Genomic DNA, 18,847 nt, shown 5'->3' with positions numbered 1-18,847 from the left:
ATTGTTGGGTAAGCAATATAAGAAAAAATAAATGTGGCCATATATTATACATAAAGATATTCTACAAACAGTAAGAAAATTTGAAGAGTGTTTTACTTATCTGGACTTTAATATTTCCCATCTGGAAACCACATCTCCAGCCCTTCTTGTATGATGTTATTATATTCATTATATAACTTATTCTTCATCCAGGTGAGCAGCTGTGAGTGTGCTAAAGGCTGCCAGTGATGATGGTTTCACATCTCTTATGATAAACTACCCATTTATGTGAAATGGAAAGATATAAAGCATGCAGAAATTCCCTTGGATCAGAGAGTAGGGTTTCCCCCAGCACAATTAAGTTTGTGGTCAGTTTAGCTGGATCAGCTAAGACAACCAGCCAATCAGATTTTAGGAGGGAAACGGATTTCCTAAATAAATATGATTTCCAAGAGCATGTTCTCTACAGAATTTCTCAGGCTTAAAATCAAATACAGGAGTGACTCAGTAGAACAAATACAGGAACAACTCCATTCTACCACTATGAAGAAAAGTGGTGTTTCTCTCCTTTTGGGTATCATCTTCCTGACTCGGATTGGAGTTCAAGGTAAGGGATTCTGAGTTATATTGGGTTAGTAAAGTCAGAGATGTGAACTGCTAGAAAAGTCTCTTGATTTGCCAGTAAGGGTAACTGCTTTGTGTGCATCAGAAAGTGAGGTGAGTCAGTTGTTGTCAGTTATCCAAAGTTCATATCTTGGACCTGCCAAGTCAAATACAAGTCTTCTCAGTCCACGTGTGTGAATTCCTGGCACAGAGTAAGTGTTCAATAAATGTTTGTTGAGCTGGGTGATAATGAGATGGAAGACTTTGTCTCCTAAATTATTTTTGTCACCCTGACAGTGTTTCTTGATAACTATGTCTGTGGTTAACAAATTAAGTATCCAATAATCAGAGAGGTTGTCCCTAATCTGTTTACTAACTTCCTTTGTTATTTGGGGCAAATTAATGAACTTTTCTAGACTTCAGTTTCCTCAGCTGTAAAATGGAAATTTTATAGTTATGCTTTTTCTACCTACTATACAATGTATGGCATATAGGAAGTACTGAGTAAATGTATGTTGAATAAATGAAAAAATTAAGGAATGAAGATAGTGTATTTTAAAGAATTTTCAAAAGTTTAAAGTACTACTGAAAACCAAGGCAGTGGGAAAGATCAGGATGGTGGTGGTAATTAGTTATTGTAAGTGGAGCTTTTTGTTGAAACGAGTACCACCTCCATTTCACTAAGGTCAGATAAAAAATGGCTTTGGGAGTTGCTTGAGATACTATGGTCTGCATAGCACACATGAATTAGGTATCTGTGTATCTGACCTGTGATAGACATTTATTGAATATTATAAAAATCCCTTTTCCTAAGGTTGTAAAATATGGTAGTTAAGAGTAATGCCTTTGGACCCAAAGAAACCTGTGCTGAGACCCTGCACTTGTCCCCTAAAAGCTGAAAGGCTTTGTTTTTTACTTAACTTCTCTGAACCTTGGATTCTTTATCTATAAAACGGAGATAACACCTACTCAAAATCTCGTGGTAATGATTAACAGACACTCAGTAAGTGATAGTAATAATCACGACTAAGTCAAATGTATCATTTGGGTGGATCGCCTAAATTGAGACATTGCTCTAAATCAATGTTCTCTACCTCTCTTTTTCCCTTAGGAACTCCAACAATGAGGAATGGACGCTGTTCCTGCATCAACACCAGCCCAGGGACGATCCATTCAAAATCCTTAAAGGACCTTAAACAATTTGCCCCAAGCCCTTCTTGTGAGAAAACTGAAATCATGTAAGTAAAAACTCATCCAACACATATGCTCCAGCAATAAGTTTAGTGTGAGTATTACCCTCAGAATACTTGCCCATTCAGACACTTAAAACGCAGACAGTTGCCCCTCCATAAATCCAGTCTACTTCTTCCTTTTCTTCTAAAAAAACAAGCAATTTCTGGTAGAGGTTAGGAACCAAAGATGACATGTTCATTGTAGAAAATGTTTAATGTAAGTGACCCAAAAGAAGAAATTAAAAATCGTCTATAATCCTACCATTTAGTGATAGGTAGTGTTAATCTCTCTACATATAGTCTTCCAAATCTCCCCCATTGGCTTTGTGTGTACACATATAGACGCTATATATATATATATATATTTATACACACAATATATGTGCACAAAAATAAAATCATACACTACATACTGTTTTGTAATCTGCTTTTACATTAACACTATATAATGAACACTTCCTGTCAGTAAATCTTCCGTAATAACATCATTTTTTCCTAATAATGTCAATTTTAATGGCCAAATTTTATTCTATCATGTGGATGTACCATAATCTATATGACCAACACCTAAATGTAGGTTATTTCCAATTTTTTTGCTATTGAAAACAAACTGCTATTGTAGCAATATTGTGTCTTTAATTCTTTCCTATTAGTAATACCTTTCTAGAGATTAGAATTGCTAGATTAAAGGATATGCCTATTGTAAATTTTTTGAAAACTAAATCAAGGATGATGTATAGAATGACTACTCTTATTCTTAGATTAGACAGAAATTAAAGAAAAAAGTCTTTAAATTGTTCCTGGAGAGTCTGATGTAATTTTAAAAATTCAACCAGTCTGTTCATCTTGTCTTAGGAAAACATTTTATTTATGTTTTAAGTTGTTTCACTAGAAAATTTAGCAAAATTCATGCTCATTTTCATTGTTTTGGGGGAAAAGAAAGTAGATATATTGGCAACTTGTCTAATTTATATTTTCACTTAAACATAAATAGCTTTTTCCATCATAACAGAACTAATATTATCTTTAGATTTAACTTTCTCCTATTGCATATACCTGTTGGATTTTTTAAACTTAGAGTTATGTGCTATCCTAGAAATGTATCTAAGTCCCCTCAGTCACTTAAAAAATGAAAAGGCAGGAAAAAGACTGGAAGTCTCAGATGTTTATAGTGATGACACAAATACATTTTTAATTGGGGAACTGAATTCTGTGGATAAGATGAAGCATTTAAATTATTAAAAGTAAAAAAAAAATCTTGTCGCTATTTCTTTGGTAGTGCTACAATGAAGAATGGGGATCAAACCTGTCTAAACCCAGATTCAACAGATGTGAAAGAATTGGTTAAAAAGTGGGAGAAACAGGTTGGTGAAAAAAAGGAACAAAATTTTCTTTCTTTTAGAAATTAACTTTGAAGGACAAAGAATCATGTAGTTCCTTTAAGGATACGTTCTTCGTTCATGTTATTGTGCTCCTATTTTTTTCATAGAATGATGTCATCACCTTGAGGTGTAATGGTAGTCCTGCTTACAGTATCACTTGTCTATCTCTCCCACTAGAATGTGTGTTCCATGAGGGTAGGCAGCTTGTCTTTCTTATCCAATACAATAAATGTGTATTGAATGGTAGACAGTGAGGATAGAAAGGATATAAGGTAGGGAATTCCATGGTGGTCCAGTGGTTAGGACTTGGCACTTTCACTGCCAGGGCCCGGGTTTAATCCCTGGTTGGAGAACTACCACATGGCACAACCAAAAAAAATAAATAAATAAAGGTAATAAAGTCCCTTCCTGCTGTAGCAAATTTGCTAACAATTAATTATAGTACAATGTGAAAAATATAAAATAAATATATGCACAAGAATCTTGAAGATAATAGAAGAAGGAGTAATTAACTTTGCCAGAGGTGAGGGGACAGGAAGAAAGGGTTAAGGAAGACTTTTTATATCAGGTGACATTTGATTTGGGTCTTGAAGGATAAGTAGTTCACCAGGAGGGTAAGGGCAGCATGAAAAAAACGACTAGAATCATGAGAGAGCTCACTGTGCTCCAGGAACCTCGGGTAATGTGGCTGGAGTTTGTGCAGAGGGAGTGAAGGGATTGAGACAGAAAAGTAGACCAGGAAAGGGGGAAGAATCCTGCATGATGTGCTAAAGGGTTAAGTTTGAAGAGGGCCACAGAATATGTAGTGGGCACTTGGTTCTGGACTCTGACAGACTAGCAGTTCTGCCACATACTAGCTGTGCAACTTTGGGCAAGTCACCCGCTCCGAGCCTCAGTCTCCTCATCTGTAAACATTGGATGATAATAGTACCAACCTCAGAAAACTATAGTTGGGACAGGTGGGTCATAAGCAAGATTGCAGTGGGGGTAGTAATGAGCCCAGAAAACGGACAGAAGAGAACCAGTCAGAAGGCTACTGCCTCCTCATCAAAGTGAGTGAAATAGAATCAAAAAGAGCCCCTCTGAGACTGAAGCAACTTTAAACTGGTTCTGAGGATAAAGAAAGACCACAGTCTGGAGAGTCCAAATATAATATAAGGAAGGAAAAATGGTAAGATAGAGAAACATTACCCTTTTTTTTCTGTCTCCTCACAGGTCAACCAAAAAAAAAAGCAAAAAAAAGGGAGAAAATATAAAAAAACCAAGAAAGTTCCAAAAGTTAAAAAATCTCTACATCCTCCTCAAAAGAAGACTACATGAGATACCATTTTACCAGCAAGTATTTTGTGTTAAAAAGTTTCTTTCTAACTATACTGAAATAATTCCAAAAAGGGATGGCATCTTAATACATAAGCTTGTTGATTTGAACTAGAACATTTAAAGCATTATTTTGAAATTGTAATTAAAGGTAGAAAGTTGCTTTTAAAATCCAGATGTGAAGAATTGTTAGAGGCTAGAGCTTGTCTTTGTTCTTCCACCTCTGACCAGCTGAATTTCATCATGCTTAAGCCCACAATCTCAGTAACGCCCACATCTGGACAAATGTCCTCACAACCGCATCCCACACACAACAGCTGCCTGCAAGAACAACTGTAGGCTTCCCAGGACTCCAGAGAATATCCTGAGGCACACGTCAGCAGGCCCCAGCCTGGGAACATGCTGGTAAGCGGAGCAGTTTGGAATCGAGCTGGACCTCACCAAGCTGCCATAGCCATCAGCATCTGTATTTGAATCTGCCTGTGGGCCTCTCATACAATGCATCTGAGATATTCGTGCTGTGTATAACTGTACCATTTATATATACATGTACACTCTCTAAGCAAATAATTAAGTGCAAAGCAGTATTGACATATATACCCTGTAGTCTGAAATATTTTCTTTGTTAAAAGACAATGCTATCAATAAATGCACCACTGATCAGAAAACAAGTCTTGATTTTTTAATGTCTCAGACATGTACCTCAACTATTGCACGTGTAACAATAATTCTCATGCGTCCTTATTCATTTGGTTTCATCTCAAATAAAGTGTAATAGAGATAAAGACATGGAAGCTCTTTAAAGTGCTCTTTGGAGACATAAAAAAACTTCAGCGTAAAATTTGACAATACCTTATAACAACATTGACTTACAAGAGTTTATGCGGTATGCAATTTATTTCCTAATCCTCAAGGGCGATGCTATTCCAATAAGAATATACCCAGGAGACCAAAAATGTCCTGACTCTTTTCCATAACCTAAAAATATATATGTTTAAATATTATAAAGCCTCAAGTAGTTATGGAGACCCAAACATAGGATAAGTTATTCCAGAGTCCAGAAAACTTGGGCTGGAGGTATTATGCAGTATGGAGTCTCTAAGAAGGTTGGGAGTGGACAGAGAATACCAGCCTTGTACGTTTGAGATACACTTGAGAGGCCAGATATGTGTGATATTTGAGCAGGTAGCAGCTCCTGATGGTGAACATGACAAAGCCCACAAGGACCTTAACCCGAGACACAGCAGTATGCTGTGGAGAGAGCTAAGATTCTGGCTTCTGAGATATCTGAGTTAAGATCAATCCCACCACTTATTAGCTGTGTGACCTTGGCTCAAGCACACTTTTTAACCTCCCTGTACACAAAGTTCCTCCTCCAGGATTGTTGTGAGGAACAGGCCCAGCATAGATCTTGGTGCATAGCAAGTCCTCAGGGTCAGTCCCAACCTCCCCCGACCATTTACCTCTGCTGCACTTTCTTCGCAACAGAGGGTGTTTCACATCTCATACACACAGAGAAATGTTTCCAGGACTGAAAAAATAGGTTGGAGAAATGAGATCAAAAGCCTGCCTGACCAGTTCTCTGTATCTATATTTTTATACCCATAGTCCAGACCATCATTGTCTTTTTTTTTTTTTTTGGCGGTACGCGGGCCTCTCACTGTTGTGGCTTCTCCCGTTGCGGAGCACAGGCTCCGGACGCGCAGGCTCAGCGGCCATGGCTCACGGGCCCAGATCTCACGTGGGATCTTCCCGGACCGGGGCACGAGCCCGTGTCCCCTGCATCGGCAGGCGGACTCTCAACCACTGCACCACCAGGAAAGCCCGGCCATTACTCTTGATTAGATCTAGTGACAGACACGGTGGATCCTGTGGATCCCAGCTTGCACTTGCTCTCCTCTGAGTTCACTTTGTCTTCATGACTGGTGGCCTTGTGACCAACAATGGTCCCAGGTCCTCCACCAGATGCTTGGAAGTGGACCTAGAGAGGCAGTAGTTACATAGAAGCAATAGCTTCCCATAGGTCCCTAGCAGTCCCAGTTTGGCAGCCGGACAGTCTTAGCTTCTCGGATTTTTCTCACAAACTCTTATGTGTATAACTGTACCAGTGCTTCCGAAGGTTTGGTCAGTGAATCTTTCTCCAGTCCCTTGACTTATCCTCCCAGACTTTCATTTCCCAAGATCCTCCCTCATCTGTGTAACATCTGATTCCTATAGTAAATCCTCTAATCCCTTAATATTCAGAGCGACTCTGCTTCCCTAACTGATACACCTGTGCCTGAAGCACTCTTCTTTGCACAGCTGTTCTTGCCTCTTCATTTGAATTTCAGCTTCAATGTCACTTCACAGTCTCCTTCCCTTATCACCCTTAGTGAAATAACCATCCTCTCCCCAGACCCTGTCTGTTGTAGTGCTTTCCAAAGTGGGATGTGTACACCCTATGGGGTAGATAAAATTAGAGTATTTGTAACATATTTTGTCTGAAAAATAAGAAAGAAGTGAAGATTTACTATAAATCTGAAGTCAGCAATTGATACTGGCAGCTTCACTCAATGCATTTGTCAGGTGAGCCTGTGTCACATACAGATTTCCTGTGGAAAAAGTGAGACTTCCTTACCTGGGAGGGATTGACATGCACCCTCATTCAGTCACTTCCTTCACTTTGCAACAATGGGTTGCCACTTATGTGGGCAAAGTCCTCTATGGCTAACTCTAAACTAGAACCAGGATCATGGGGATAATAAGACAGACTGCTAACTAAGCCAATCTTGACAAAATGGGCAAGTGGCTTTAAAAGATTCCTAAGGGGACTTCCCTGGTGGTCCAATGGTTAAGACTCCATGCTCCCAATGCTGCGGGCCCGGGGTCAATCCCTGGTCAGGGAACTAGATCCCACATGCATGCCGCAACTAAGACCTGACGCAGCCAAATAAATAAATAAATATTTTTTAAAAAGAAAAAGATTCCTACTAAGGAATTCATGTGGAAGATAATAATAATGCAAACAAACTAACAAAAGAATAAAACATCCATACAGGGGATGCCTGTTCCAATTTTACCTAGAAGGCACACGTTTTTTGTTTTTTTTTTTGGCAGTACGCGGGCCCCTCACTGTTGTGGCCTCTCCCGTTGCGGAGCACAGGCTCAGCGGCCATGGCTCATGGGCCCAGCCGCTCCGCGGCATGTGGGATCTTCCCGGACCGGGGCACGAACCCGCGTCCCCTACATCGGCAGGCGGACTCTCAACCACTGCGCCACCAGGGAAGCCCAGGCACACGATTTTTAAAAATCTGGTAGCTGTGGTCTGTTTCATTCTCCCTTATCAGATAAATCAATCTAACTTCATCACAATCTGAAATTATCTTTTAAAAATATTTATATAGCTATTTCCTGTCCCCCACCCCACCACAAACAATAATTTTCTTGACTACAGAAAAGTTTATTCTCTTCACCACTGCATCTATAGTGTCTAGAGCAGTGCCTGGTACTTAGGAAGCACTTAATAGGTATTTTTTCAGTTGATTGACATATGCTTTACCCTAAATTTTCTTTCATGTCTTTTCCAAATCAATCTGAACTACTCTTGTCATGACATCTAAACTTACCATGCTCACTTCCGCCTTCAGCTTTGCTCATGCTCTTTTATTTACCTGCTCCACTCACCTCCCACCCCCATCTAACTGATTCCCACCTATATATGATTCAAGTCTTGCTTTTCCATCCCAGAATGCTCCCAGTCACACTGAATTCCTCTCCCTGTGACTGCCCTGTTGTAAAGTGACCTTAACTCTTAGGAATTGTTCTCTGATTTAAAATTTAAATTATTTTGCTATACCAGAAAGCAGTTTGTATTGGAACAAATTTTATATATTAGAGCAATGGGTAATCAGTGAAAATATTAAATCTGTAAGCTATACGTTTAAATTGAAATGCCAGTGATCTCTTGGTCAGTTAATTAGGAGAAAGCTATTTGAGGTTTCTTTATCCCTCCTAGGAAGATGTAAAGTTGCTTTCTTATTAGAAAGGAAGATAAGGAGAGAAACTGCAATCATAGGTGCTTTAGAATACGGTCACTGTTTTTTGGCTGGTATAGAGAGGATGAAATTAGGTGAGAAGGGAGAACAAGCAACCTTTCTTACATATAATGAGTTAATTAGGCAGTCACCTGAGGCATTTTGAGGCAAGTTAATTTAAAGTTCCCAGGAGAGTTTTTGATCCTACTTTTTTTGTGTGTGTGTGGTACGCGGGCCTCTCACTGCTGTGGCCTCTCCCGTTGCGGAGCACAGGCTCCAGACGCGCAGGCTCAGCGGCCATGGCTCACGGGCCCAGCCACTCCGCGGCATGTGGGATCTTCCCAGACCGGGGCACGAACCCGTGTCCCCTGCACCGGCAGGCGGACTCTCAACCACTGTGCCACCAGGGAAGCCCGATCCTACATTTTAAGGAAGTAAGTAAATCACAAATGAGTAATCAAACCTAAGTGTGTGAATGAGAGTGTGGACTGGGGCAAATTGGTAAAAGATTACAGGGAAACGTGTCAAGTTCTATAATACATAACTATTTGCTTTCTTTAAAAGTTTGCTATATAATGGACTTCCCTGGTGGCACAGTGCTTTACAATCCACCTGCCAATGCAGGGGACACGGGTTCGAGCCCTGGTCTGGGAAGATCCCACATGCCACAGAGCAACTAAGCCCGTGCGCCACCACTACTGAACCTTCGCTCTAGAGCCCGCGAGCCACAACTACTGAGCCCACGTGCCACAACTACTGCGGCCTGCACACCTAGAGCCCACGCTCTGCAACAAGAGAAGCCACCGCAATGAGAAGCCCGCGCACCGCAATGAACAGTAGCCCCCGCTCGCTGCAACTAGAGAAAGCCCGTGCGCAGCAATGAAGACCTGACACAGCCATAAATAAATAAATAAATTTATTTATTTAAAAAAGACAAGTTTGGTATACAAATTTTAAAATCTCATCCTTTAAATATACTATTTCACTTTACTCTTTCAAGTTGACTATTTTCATAAGGAATTTTTTTGCTTAAAAAAAAGAAAAAAGTTGCTGGGACCTCTATCTTCAGGGAATGAGGCCATGGCCTCTGTCTTCTGTGTAGAGTGTAGGACCAAGTGGGCCCAGTCACCTACCATCAGCTTTCCTTAACCATCTGAGTAGACAACCTGAACTTCCAATAGAAGGAGGAACTAACATCAAAACTATAAGTGTGAGAGGAGAAATGACAAAGTAAATTATTAACAGAGAGGGAAAAAGTGTTGTTACTTAGAAAGAGTAATGCCAGCAATCACTTCTACAGTATTAAAAGCAGCAGAACATAGCTCAAGGCAGATGTCTCTTGTTTGGAGACTTTGATTAGGGCCAGACTGGCTGGGAGTTTTTATGGAATAGAAGTCAAAGCAAATGCAAGCTAAATTTCCCTGAATAGTAAGGGAATAGAAATGACCTCTGGCAGCTAGGGAGGGTGTTGGGAATTCTGAAACAGCAAAAAGAGAGGCAGAAGAAGGAGATGGGAGTAAAATGCCACTGTAAAAATGACAGCAGGCTGGAGTAAAGGTAGAGAAGACCAATGAGAAATTTCCTGTGGTGGGATGACCAGCTTGCTTGCTTGCTTGCTTTTCTTTTTTTTATATATAATTTTTATTGGAGTATAGTTGATTTACTTACTATACTTACTTTATTTATAGTTAATTAAATATAAATGGAAGTTGGAGCAGTATATGACTACATACCCACCAAAATGGCTAAAACTGATAAAACAGACAATATGGCTTGTCTATGACAGTGCACAGCAACAGGAACTCTCATACACTGTTAGTGGGGACAAAAATTGCTATTCCGTTTTGGTAAAACTATTTAGAATTAACCAAAAAGTTGAACATCTAAGGGATGACCAGCTTTAAAACACTGCTGTGTAACAGTTTGGTTTTTTAAAAATTTTATTGGAGTATAGTTGATTTACAATGTTGTGTTAGTTTCGGGTATACAGCAAAGTGAATCAGTTATATATATATATACATATATCCACTCTTTTTTTTTTTTTTTAAGATTCTTTTCCCATACTGTATAGGCCATTACACAGTATTGAGTAGAGTTCCCTGTGCTGTATAGCAGGTTTTTACTGGTTATCTATTTTATATATAGTAGTGTGTACATGTCAATCCCAATCTCCCAGTTTATCCCTCCCTGCCTTACACATTCAGTTTTAAATGCCAGCCTGGCTGGGACTCTGAAAATATTGGGAAAGATTTTAGATTTCTAATAATTGGGGGAATTAAGTCACTTTATTTGGATATTGAAGGTAACTCCAGACAAACAGAACTTTGGGCTGCTTGGGTTATGTGGCAGCCATGGAGATGTGCTGCTTGGATCACCCTTCAACAAAGAACTTACTGTTCAGCTGCAATAAGGGTGGTTAGCTGACCACATCCAACAGCAGCACCTTGGACTCACCCCAGATTTGGGACCACGCTCTTACTGGGCAGCCTCCAGCCAATGACTGAGTATAGAAGAAATACTAGGGCCTGGTCATTTCCGCCCAGATGGGCAGTCTTTCATCAGGAGCTCCCCACTGGATTGACTAAAACTTTGACAGATCTGTATCCAAGTCTGAGGCAGTCTCTGCTCAATTCTGCTTCCTCCCACTTTTATTTTTATAAAGGGTCCCACCAATAAACCTCTTGCACATCTGATTCTGTCTCAGTGCCTGCTTCCCAGAGAGCCCAAATGACACAGGTTACATATAATATACTTTTTATTTTAATCAATAAGTATTAGCTGCTATTATCTTTATGATTATCTCCTATAACCCCAAACACATACTTTTAACACTGGGAGAAACCTTCCAGATGGAAGGACAGCCAAGAGCCTCAAAACCAAGAGACTGGAAGATATTTCTGATCCTGCCACTCATGAGCCATGTAGCCTTTTTTTAAAAAATTTTTTTTCCTTTTTTTTGGCGGCTCCTCGTAGCATGCAGGATCTTAGTTCCCCGACCAGGGATCGAACCCATGCCCCATGCAGTGGGATCGGGGAGTCCTAACCACTGGACCACCAGGGAATTTCCAATGGGCTGTGTAGCCTTAAGTCTCATGGCCTCTTCTTCATCTGCAAACTGAAGCATGAGAGACTATGATCTCTAAGGTTTCTCTAAGGGCTCCCCAAACATGATCTCTTTTCAGCTTTCTGCCCAGCACACCACAGTTTTTGCTAATTGGATACCTTAACTTGACCACCTTTTACAATGATGTTCCCTGTACTCCTTTAAATACACTTGTATTTTAAGATAAACTGCCATGGGGAACTAGTTTAGGACTGCCGAAATGTGAAAAGCCCACTTCTCCAGTCTTAGATTATTTTGATAACATGAGATGGAAATTAGAAGACTCCAAAAAGGTTTCGTTCTTTCTTTATTCCCTATCAAGAGCAATGCCAAGTAATGTCCAGGTAGTTCTCACATTGCCCTACCTTTCTGCCTGCAGGTGGGATTTTCCAATTGTCCAGTTACCCCTGTGGGTCCCTCAGGTTGGGGACAGCCAAAAGCAGGGATGTTATTCCTTTTGTAACTGAGTCTCTGAGGATATAACCAGGAGAACGTTTCAGGGGAGGAGAGAGAGGTGGTTTTACCACTTTTATTTATTTCCTGAAATAAATAAGATCCTCGAGGTTGTAGATCCTCGAGGACATCCCTCCACAACTTTCATGTCATTTGGGTTACAGAGGAACAGCTTTCTTCCTAAAAATTTATAGAAATTTTTAAAAAAGCAAGCAAGCATGATTTATAAGCAAAGAAAGAAACAGGGGATTTACACACATTATATGTTCTCTCCCCTTATTGTAACTTGTCTTTTGAAAAAGGACCCCAAAATCTTATATCTTGCTTAAAAACTTTAAAAATACCATCCACAGCCTACCCTATTTCCCATGAAATAGAAAAATTATTTACTGGTATCAGGAGATTTGGGGCCCCAAGAGGGAAAATTTCTTAATCAGTGAAAATCAGGAACACCCAAAGTCAATCACATTGATAGTCTTACACAGTCTAAATTAATCCAGCAGTAACAGTAGATTTTTACAGAATAAGGCAGTGAACAGCATCAGGTTCAGCTGGCACACCCAAGAAACCTGGCGAAAGGATAAAAGCAAGTCTTTGTTTCTGTTACCCATTATGAGATTAAATGGTGCTACAATGTGCAGTGGTCTACCTACAAAGGAGCTGGTTATCTTCTCTCTATTCACAAAATCATTCGCTCAAAGCCAACTGAAATCATGCTCTCAGGTTTTAAGTGTAACCACACAGAAGATATAAACCATTAGCTGGTTCTTGAGAAACATTTTGACTTTAAGAACTTGGCTACGGTGGTTTAAGAGAAAAAATCCAAGAAAGTTGATGGAATTAGTCCCTATTGAATCTGGGGTTGATAGATTTGTCCAAAGGCCGACCCAATAGTCCTCACTCTCCACAAGGAGGAAAGGGTAGATGGAATTATGGATAAACTCACAATAAAGCTGGAAAAAGAGGAGGGAAAAGAAAGAACAATAAAAAAATTAAAAAGAACCAATGAAAATATGAAAACTAAAATTTCTTCCAATACCAGTTTCCTGCTGAGTTTTTATGTAGTCATTTTGTCAAATGGTGTAATTTTCCTGTTAAAAAGAAAAGCATGAGCTCCCTCCAGTGGCTAATCTAACAATTAAAAAAATTTTTAATTAGAAAAGAACGGACACATGCCTTTCTTTTCTGAACACAGTCACCACCATTGGTTTCTAATGAGAAAGACAATAACTAGAATTCACGTGTTAGTCACTCACTGATTTTGAGACAAATTTTGTCTGTGGATAGCTAAGATATTTTAAGTTCTTTAATAAATCACACAATTGAAGAATTGGAAGACTAGAAATTGTTTATTCATTCCTTCAACAAATATTAACTGATTACCTACTATGTGCCATGCATTGCTCCAAGTGTTGAGTATAGAGCAGTGAACAAGAAAAGGGACTTATTAAACTCATATTCTAGCACAGAAAGACAGACAGCAAACAATTAAGCTAGTGAATACATATTATGCCAGAGGCTTACAAGGGTAATGGAAGAAATAAAGCAGGAAGTGTGGGGTGGGAGGCAGGATGGGAGGTCAGGCAAAGCCTCCCTAGTAAGATGTCACTTGAGCAGAGAGCAGGAAAGTGAGTGAGCAAGATGTGTGGTGCTTAGGACAGAGGAGACAGAAAGTGTGAAGGCCCTGAGGTTTGACATGTTGAGGGAAGCTAAGAGGCCGTTTTCCTGGGCAGAGTGGACAAAGGGAGGGGAGCCCAGAGAGTTAACGTGGGGTCCGTTTGTAAATGGTCTTCTGTGTTCCCGAAGGACTTTAGCTTTAAATCTGAGAGAGAAGAGAAGCTGGAGGAGTAACTGGATCTATTTAAGGATCCCCCTGGCCACCACTACAAGAAAATACACAACAGGGGCAAGGGAAGGAGCAGAGAGACCATTTAAAGGCCAATTACCAAATATGTTTCTAGAAGGAGGGAGAGACCAACTGTATCCAATGTTGCAGGTAAGTTAAAGAATGAAAACTGACCACTGGACGTAGCAACATCAAGGTGATTGGTGATCTTGATAAAAACAGTTTCAGTGGAATGATGGAAGCAAAAGACGAACTGGCATTTCTTAAAAAGTTAAATATAAACCTATCATGTGATCTAGCCGTTCCACCCCTAGGCATTTACCAAGAGAAAAGGAAACATATATCCATAGAAAGACTTGAACGCAAGTATTGATAGCCCCAAACTGGACACAACCCAAATATTCAACAACAGGTGAACAGATAAACAAATTGCAATATATCCATATGATGGAATACTACTCAAAAATAAAAGGGGCAAACTATTGATGCTCACAACATGGATGAATTTTTAAATAATTATAAGTGAAAGAAGTCTGACACAAAAGAATAGATACTGTATGATTCCATTTGTATAAAATTTCTGCAAGTGCAAACTTATCTGGGGTGACAGAAAGCAGATGTGTGTTTGTCTAGGGATGGTGCAGCACAAGGAAACTTGGGGATAATGGATATACTCATTACCCTGATTGTGATGATGATTTCATGGTTGCATACATGTATCAAAACTCATCAAATTGTACACTTTGTGGCCAGTTTCTTATAAATTAATACCTTAACAAAGCTATAAAATAAATAAAGACATTAGCATAAAAAATAAAGGGTGGGACTTCATGTGGAAGCAGAGGTCTTGGTCTTAGCTAGGCTCAAGAATTTTCCATCCTATTTTGATGTGTATTTAGAAAATATAACCAGCACATCAAACCCATCATTCCCAGATATTATTGCTTTGGATAAGGTTAAATGAATAGTGTATACTTAAGCATCAATTTGAAGAAAGATTCGGTTGATCATCACGTGAATCGTACATCCATGTGGCAGTATAATAAAGTTATGAGGTTGGCATGAGAATTGGCTTTGTTCAACACTCTCATTTTATAAAGAAGGAAGGATTTCCTAAGGAATGCCACAAAGTTCTCTTAAATAAATGATACTAATAAACTCTTATGGAGATTACTACCTGTCCTAATTGAGTTCTTGTTTATTTATTCCCTGTGTATCCTCTCATTAAAACTGTACACATCCTTCAAGACATCTCAAATACATCATCCATCCTCATGAAGCCTTTCCTTATTCCTCAAAACAAACATGACCTCTCCTTCCTTTAGTCAGAGCCTTACTGTACCCAGCAAAGACTTGCTTGTAGTACTATCCATCTCACTAAGTTCTGACCAAGGAGATAGATGCAGAAGTATTATACATTATTGTTTGGGGGGAGTTCCCTGGTGGCCTAGTGGTTAGGATTCCAGTCTTTCACTGCCGTGGCCCGGTTTCAGTCCCTGGCTGGGGAACTGAGATCCTGCAAGGTGTGTGAGCGACTCAGCCACAAAAAAAAAAAAAAAAAAAGAAGTACTATATTGTTTGGAAATTTTGTAGGGCTAGTTCAGCTGGGAGGTGTACCATTTTGCCCTTCCCCACCTTCCTCCTTCCTACTAATGTACTTGGAATAAGATTTAATGGCTCAAGACTGCTCAAGCTGCTGTCTAGACTATTACCAAAAAGGCACCCCAAGTAGAGATATAAGTCAAAAGAGTGTGCTTCTTATGCAAACAGTTTAAAATAGTCCTCTAGACTAGGCTCCTTCAAATAAGAAATTTTTAACTCATCTGAATCCAGATATTATGATCCATTTTATAATAATAGGTTCTCTTTTGCAAAGTTATAAAGGATAGTTTCTTTTCTAGAATAATTCACTTTAGGTTAAAAATCATTTGGGGGTCAGAAAAAGATGGAAAGTTCCTTTGCCAATTCAAGACTAAATACAGAAATGAATATGGAGTTTTCTTGGTGTTGATCTAACATACATTAAACATATGTACATTGCATTGCATATAATATAGCCATTATTTAACATCTAAAAAATACATATTTAGTTAGGCACTCTCAGCCTTAGTTTTCTCATCTATCAAAAAGAATAAATCCTGCTTCAGGGTGTTGGGGGGTAAAATGAGCAGACCCATATGCCCTCCTTAGATCAGGACTGCATAACCTCACTCGACTCATTTTCCTCAGCTCCTTCCTTGCTGCACACACCCCTCCCAACCATTAGTCACACCCAGACTTCTGGTCATGCTTTAATTCCACCAGACTTTTTCAAGTCTTTGCACCTTTACACTGGCTGCTTTCTTTATGTAGAAAGCCTTTCTTTCCCTTCTCCAAAAAAACTCATCTTCCAGAATTTCAATCAAATGGTACCATAACTGTGAAACATTCTGATTCCTCTGGCTATGTTGTCCTATTGTTTCCACTCCTCTATCGTAAGAACATATGTATTCATTTTAAGAGTATTTTGTGGGCTTCCCTGGTGGCGCAGTGGTTAATGAATCCTCCTGCCAATGCAGAGGACACAGGTTTGAGCCCTGGTCCGAGAAGTTCCCACAGTCATGGAGCAAATAAGCCCGTGTGCCGTGACTACTGAGCCTGCGCTCTAGAGCCCACGAGCCACATCTACTGAGCCCACGTGCCACAACCACTGAAGCCCACACACCTAGAGCCTGTGTTCTGCAACAAGAGAAGCCACTGCAGTGAGAAGCCCGTGCCGCAACGAAGTGTAGGCCCCGCTCGCCACAACTAGAGAAAGCCTGAGAGCAGCAACGAAGATGTGATGCAGCCAAAAATAAATAAGTAAAAAAATTTATTAAAAAAAAAAGAGTATTTTCTATTTCTCTCTCTTATTAGTCTGTGAGTTTCCTAAGGGCAAATGTCCACGCCTTATTTATTTTTGTACTCAAAACACTTAGTTGGTCCAGTGGTTAGGACTCTGCGCTTTCACTGCCAGCTGGGTTTGATCCTTTGTCTGGGAACCAAGATCCCGCAAGACGAGTGGCACGGCCAAAAAAACCCCGAAAACACGCAAACAAAAAAACACTTACTGGGGCTTCCCTGGTGGCGCAGTGGTTGGTAGTCCACCTGCCGATGCAGGGGACACGGGTTTGTGCCCCGGTGAGCGAAGATCCCACATGCCGCAGAGCGGCTGGGCCCGTGAGCCATGGCTGCTGAGCCTGCGCGTCCAGAGCCTGTGCTCCGCAGCAGGAGAGGCCGTAGCAGTGAGAGGCCCGCGTAGCGCTAAAAAAAAACCAAAAAAACACTTACCCTAGTGCCTGACAGGACAGATTGTGAATACTGTAAAAGCTTGTGACATGGCCTGAGTGTTTTACTCAATAAGTCACATTTTAGTGACTTAAATATTCATAGTACATAAGCTTACGATTTTGACAGGAATTATATTAAATAATTTCAGTATGTTTTGTTTTGAGGATGCTTTTTTTCTTACTAATCCAACCAACCAAAAACAATGTTTTTAATTTAAATCTGTGAAAGGGTTTAAAAAAAAAGATTTATTGCTTACATTTATTTCTTAATAATTTCATGAGTACCTGATTCAATGATTAATAAAATAGTCATTCTCCAAATATGGCAGAAAAACTAATAGTGGTTTGCACAGTGTGCTTGAATTTGCTTATGCCTAGATGTGGTTACAGAGTTGCCTTGTTTTTGGCTCATTCCGACCTGGCCACAGATGACCTGGACTGAAGTTGGTGTTGTGTTAAATTGCTGTTAAGCAGGGGAATACCATGGTTCATCTACAGATGCCAGACCAGCTTACCAGCTGACAACTGTTAGGCTACATTTTTCTTTCTCATGTGTTTACAATCAAGACTGCCTGGATTGAGATCCCAGCTTCCTCACCTGCTATGAACTTAAGCAGTCAACTTGTCTGAACCTGTTTCCTCATCTGCAAAGTGCGGATAATTATAGTACCTATTTTAGAGGGCTCTTCTCAGGATTAAATACAAGTGAAGGGCTTGAAACAGAGTGACTGATCAAGTGTCTCTTTATGTTAACAACACTCTCATTAATTCATTCTCCACATATTTATTTTTGCACACCATGAAACTGTGGAAATGTATTCTCTTCAAATGACCAGGACCTGAATTTAAAACTCTGGCTGAACAGTACTTACAAAGGTTATAACAATAGTTGGCTTTTAAATACAAATTCATTTGCATTTTAAAACAACCAACATGACTACATTTTATTCAGTTCACACCCTTTTCCATTGGTTACATTGGGTTGAAACAATTAAAAACAACACAAGAACAGCTATTTAAAATATACAAGAAGGGCTTCCCTGGTGGCGCAGTGGTTGAGAGTCCACCTGCTGATGCAGAAAACACGGGTTCATTCCCCGGTCCGGGAAGATCTCACTAAGCCACACAGCGGCTAGGCCCGTGAGCCATGGCCACTGGGCCCACGTCCGGAGCTTATGCTCCGCAATGGGAGAGGCCACAACAGTGAAAGGCCCACGTGCTAAAAAAATAAAATAAAATATACAAGAAAACTAATTTACACCCCTCATTGACCTTTTTCCCTCCTCTCCAAAACTGGATAGTGCTATCAACTCCCCAGGGATATTTTTAGCTTCTAACTTTAGGCTGTGAGTTTTTTTGGTTTTTTTGCGGTACGCGGGCCTCTCACTGTTGTGGCCTCTCCCGTTGCGGAGCACAGGCTCCGGACGCGCAGGCCCAGCGGCCATGGCTCACGGGCCCAGCAGCTCCGCGGCACGTGGGATCCTCCCGGACCAGGGCACGAACCCACGTCCCCTGCATCGGCAGGCGGACTCTCAACCACTGCGCGACCAGGGAAGCCCTAGGCTGTGAGTTTTTTAATAAAAACTATTAATTCTCATCTGTCTGTTTCAT

The 18,847-nt window shown here is 40.2% G+C and overlaps 1 protein-coding gene across 1 annotated transcript; it reads left to right on the top strand.

Annotated features, from left to right (window-relative positions):
• Positions 1-357: 357 nt before the first annotated feature.
• On the top strand, positions 358-5,246 carry CXCL9 (C-X-C motif chemokine ligand 9). The gene is made up of 4 exons (XM_022599449.2): positions 358-586; positions 1,694-1,820; positions 3,094-3,178; positions 4,412-5,246. Exons 1-4 carry the CDS (start codon positions 421-423, stop codon positions 4,514-4,516), a joined length of 483 nt encoding a protein of 160 aa, XP_022455157.1. The 5' UTR covers positions 358-420; the 3' UTR covers positions 4,517-5,246.
• The last annotated feature ends 13,601 nt before the right edge of the window (positions 5,247-18,847 follow it).

Source organism: Delphinapterus leucas, chromosome 5 (genome assembly GCF_059928025.1).
Source record: "Delphinapterus leucas isolate spDelLeu-1000000601 "Yukka" chromosome 5, BTC_Dleu_Yukka2, whole genome shotgun sequence".
Classification (NCBI taxonomy): domain Eukaryota; kingdom Metazoa; phylum Chordata; class Mammalia; order Artiodactyla; family Monodontidae; genus Delphinapterus; species Delphinapterus leucas.
The sequence above is the reverse complement of the archived record's forward strand: the minus strand, read 5'-3'. Positions and strand labels throughout refer to the sequence as shown.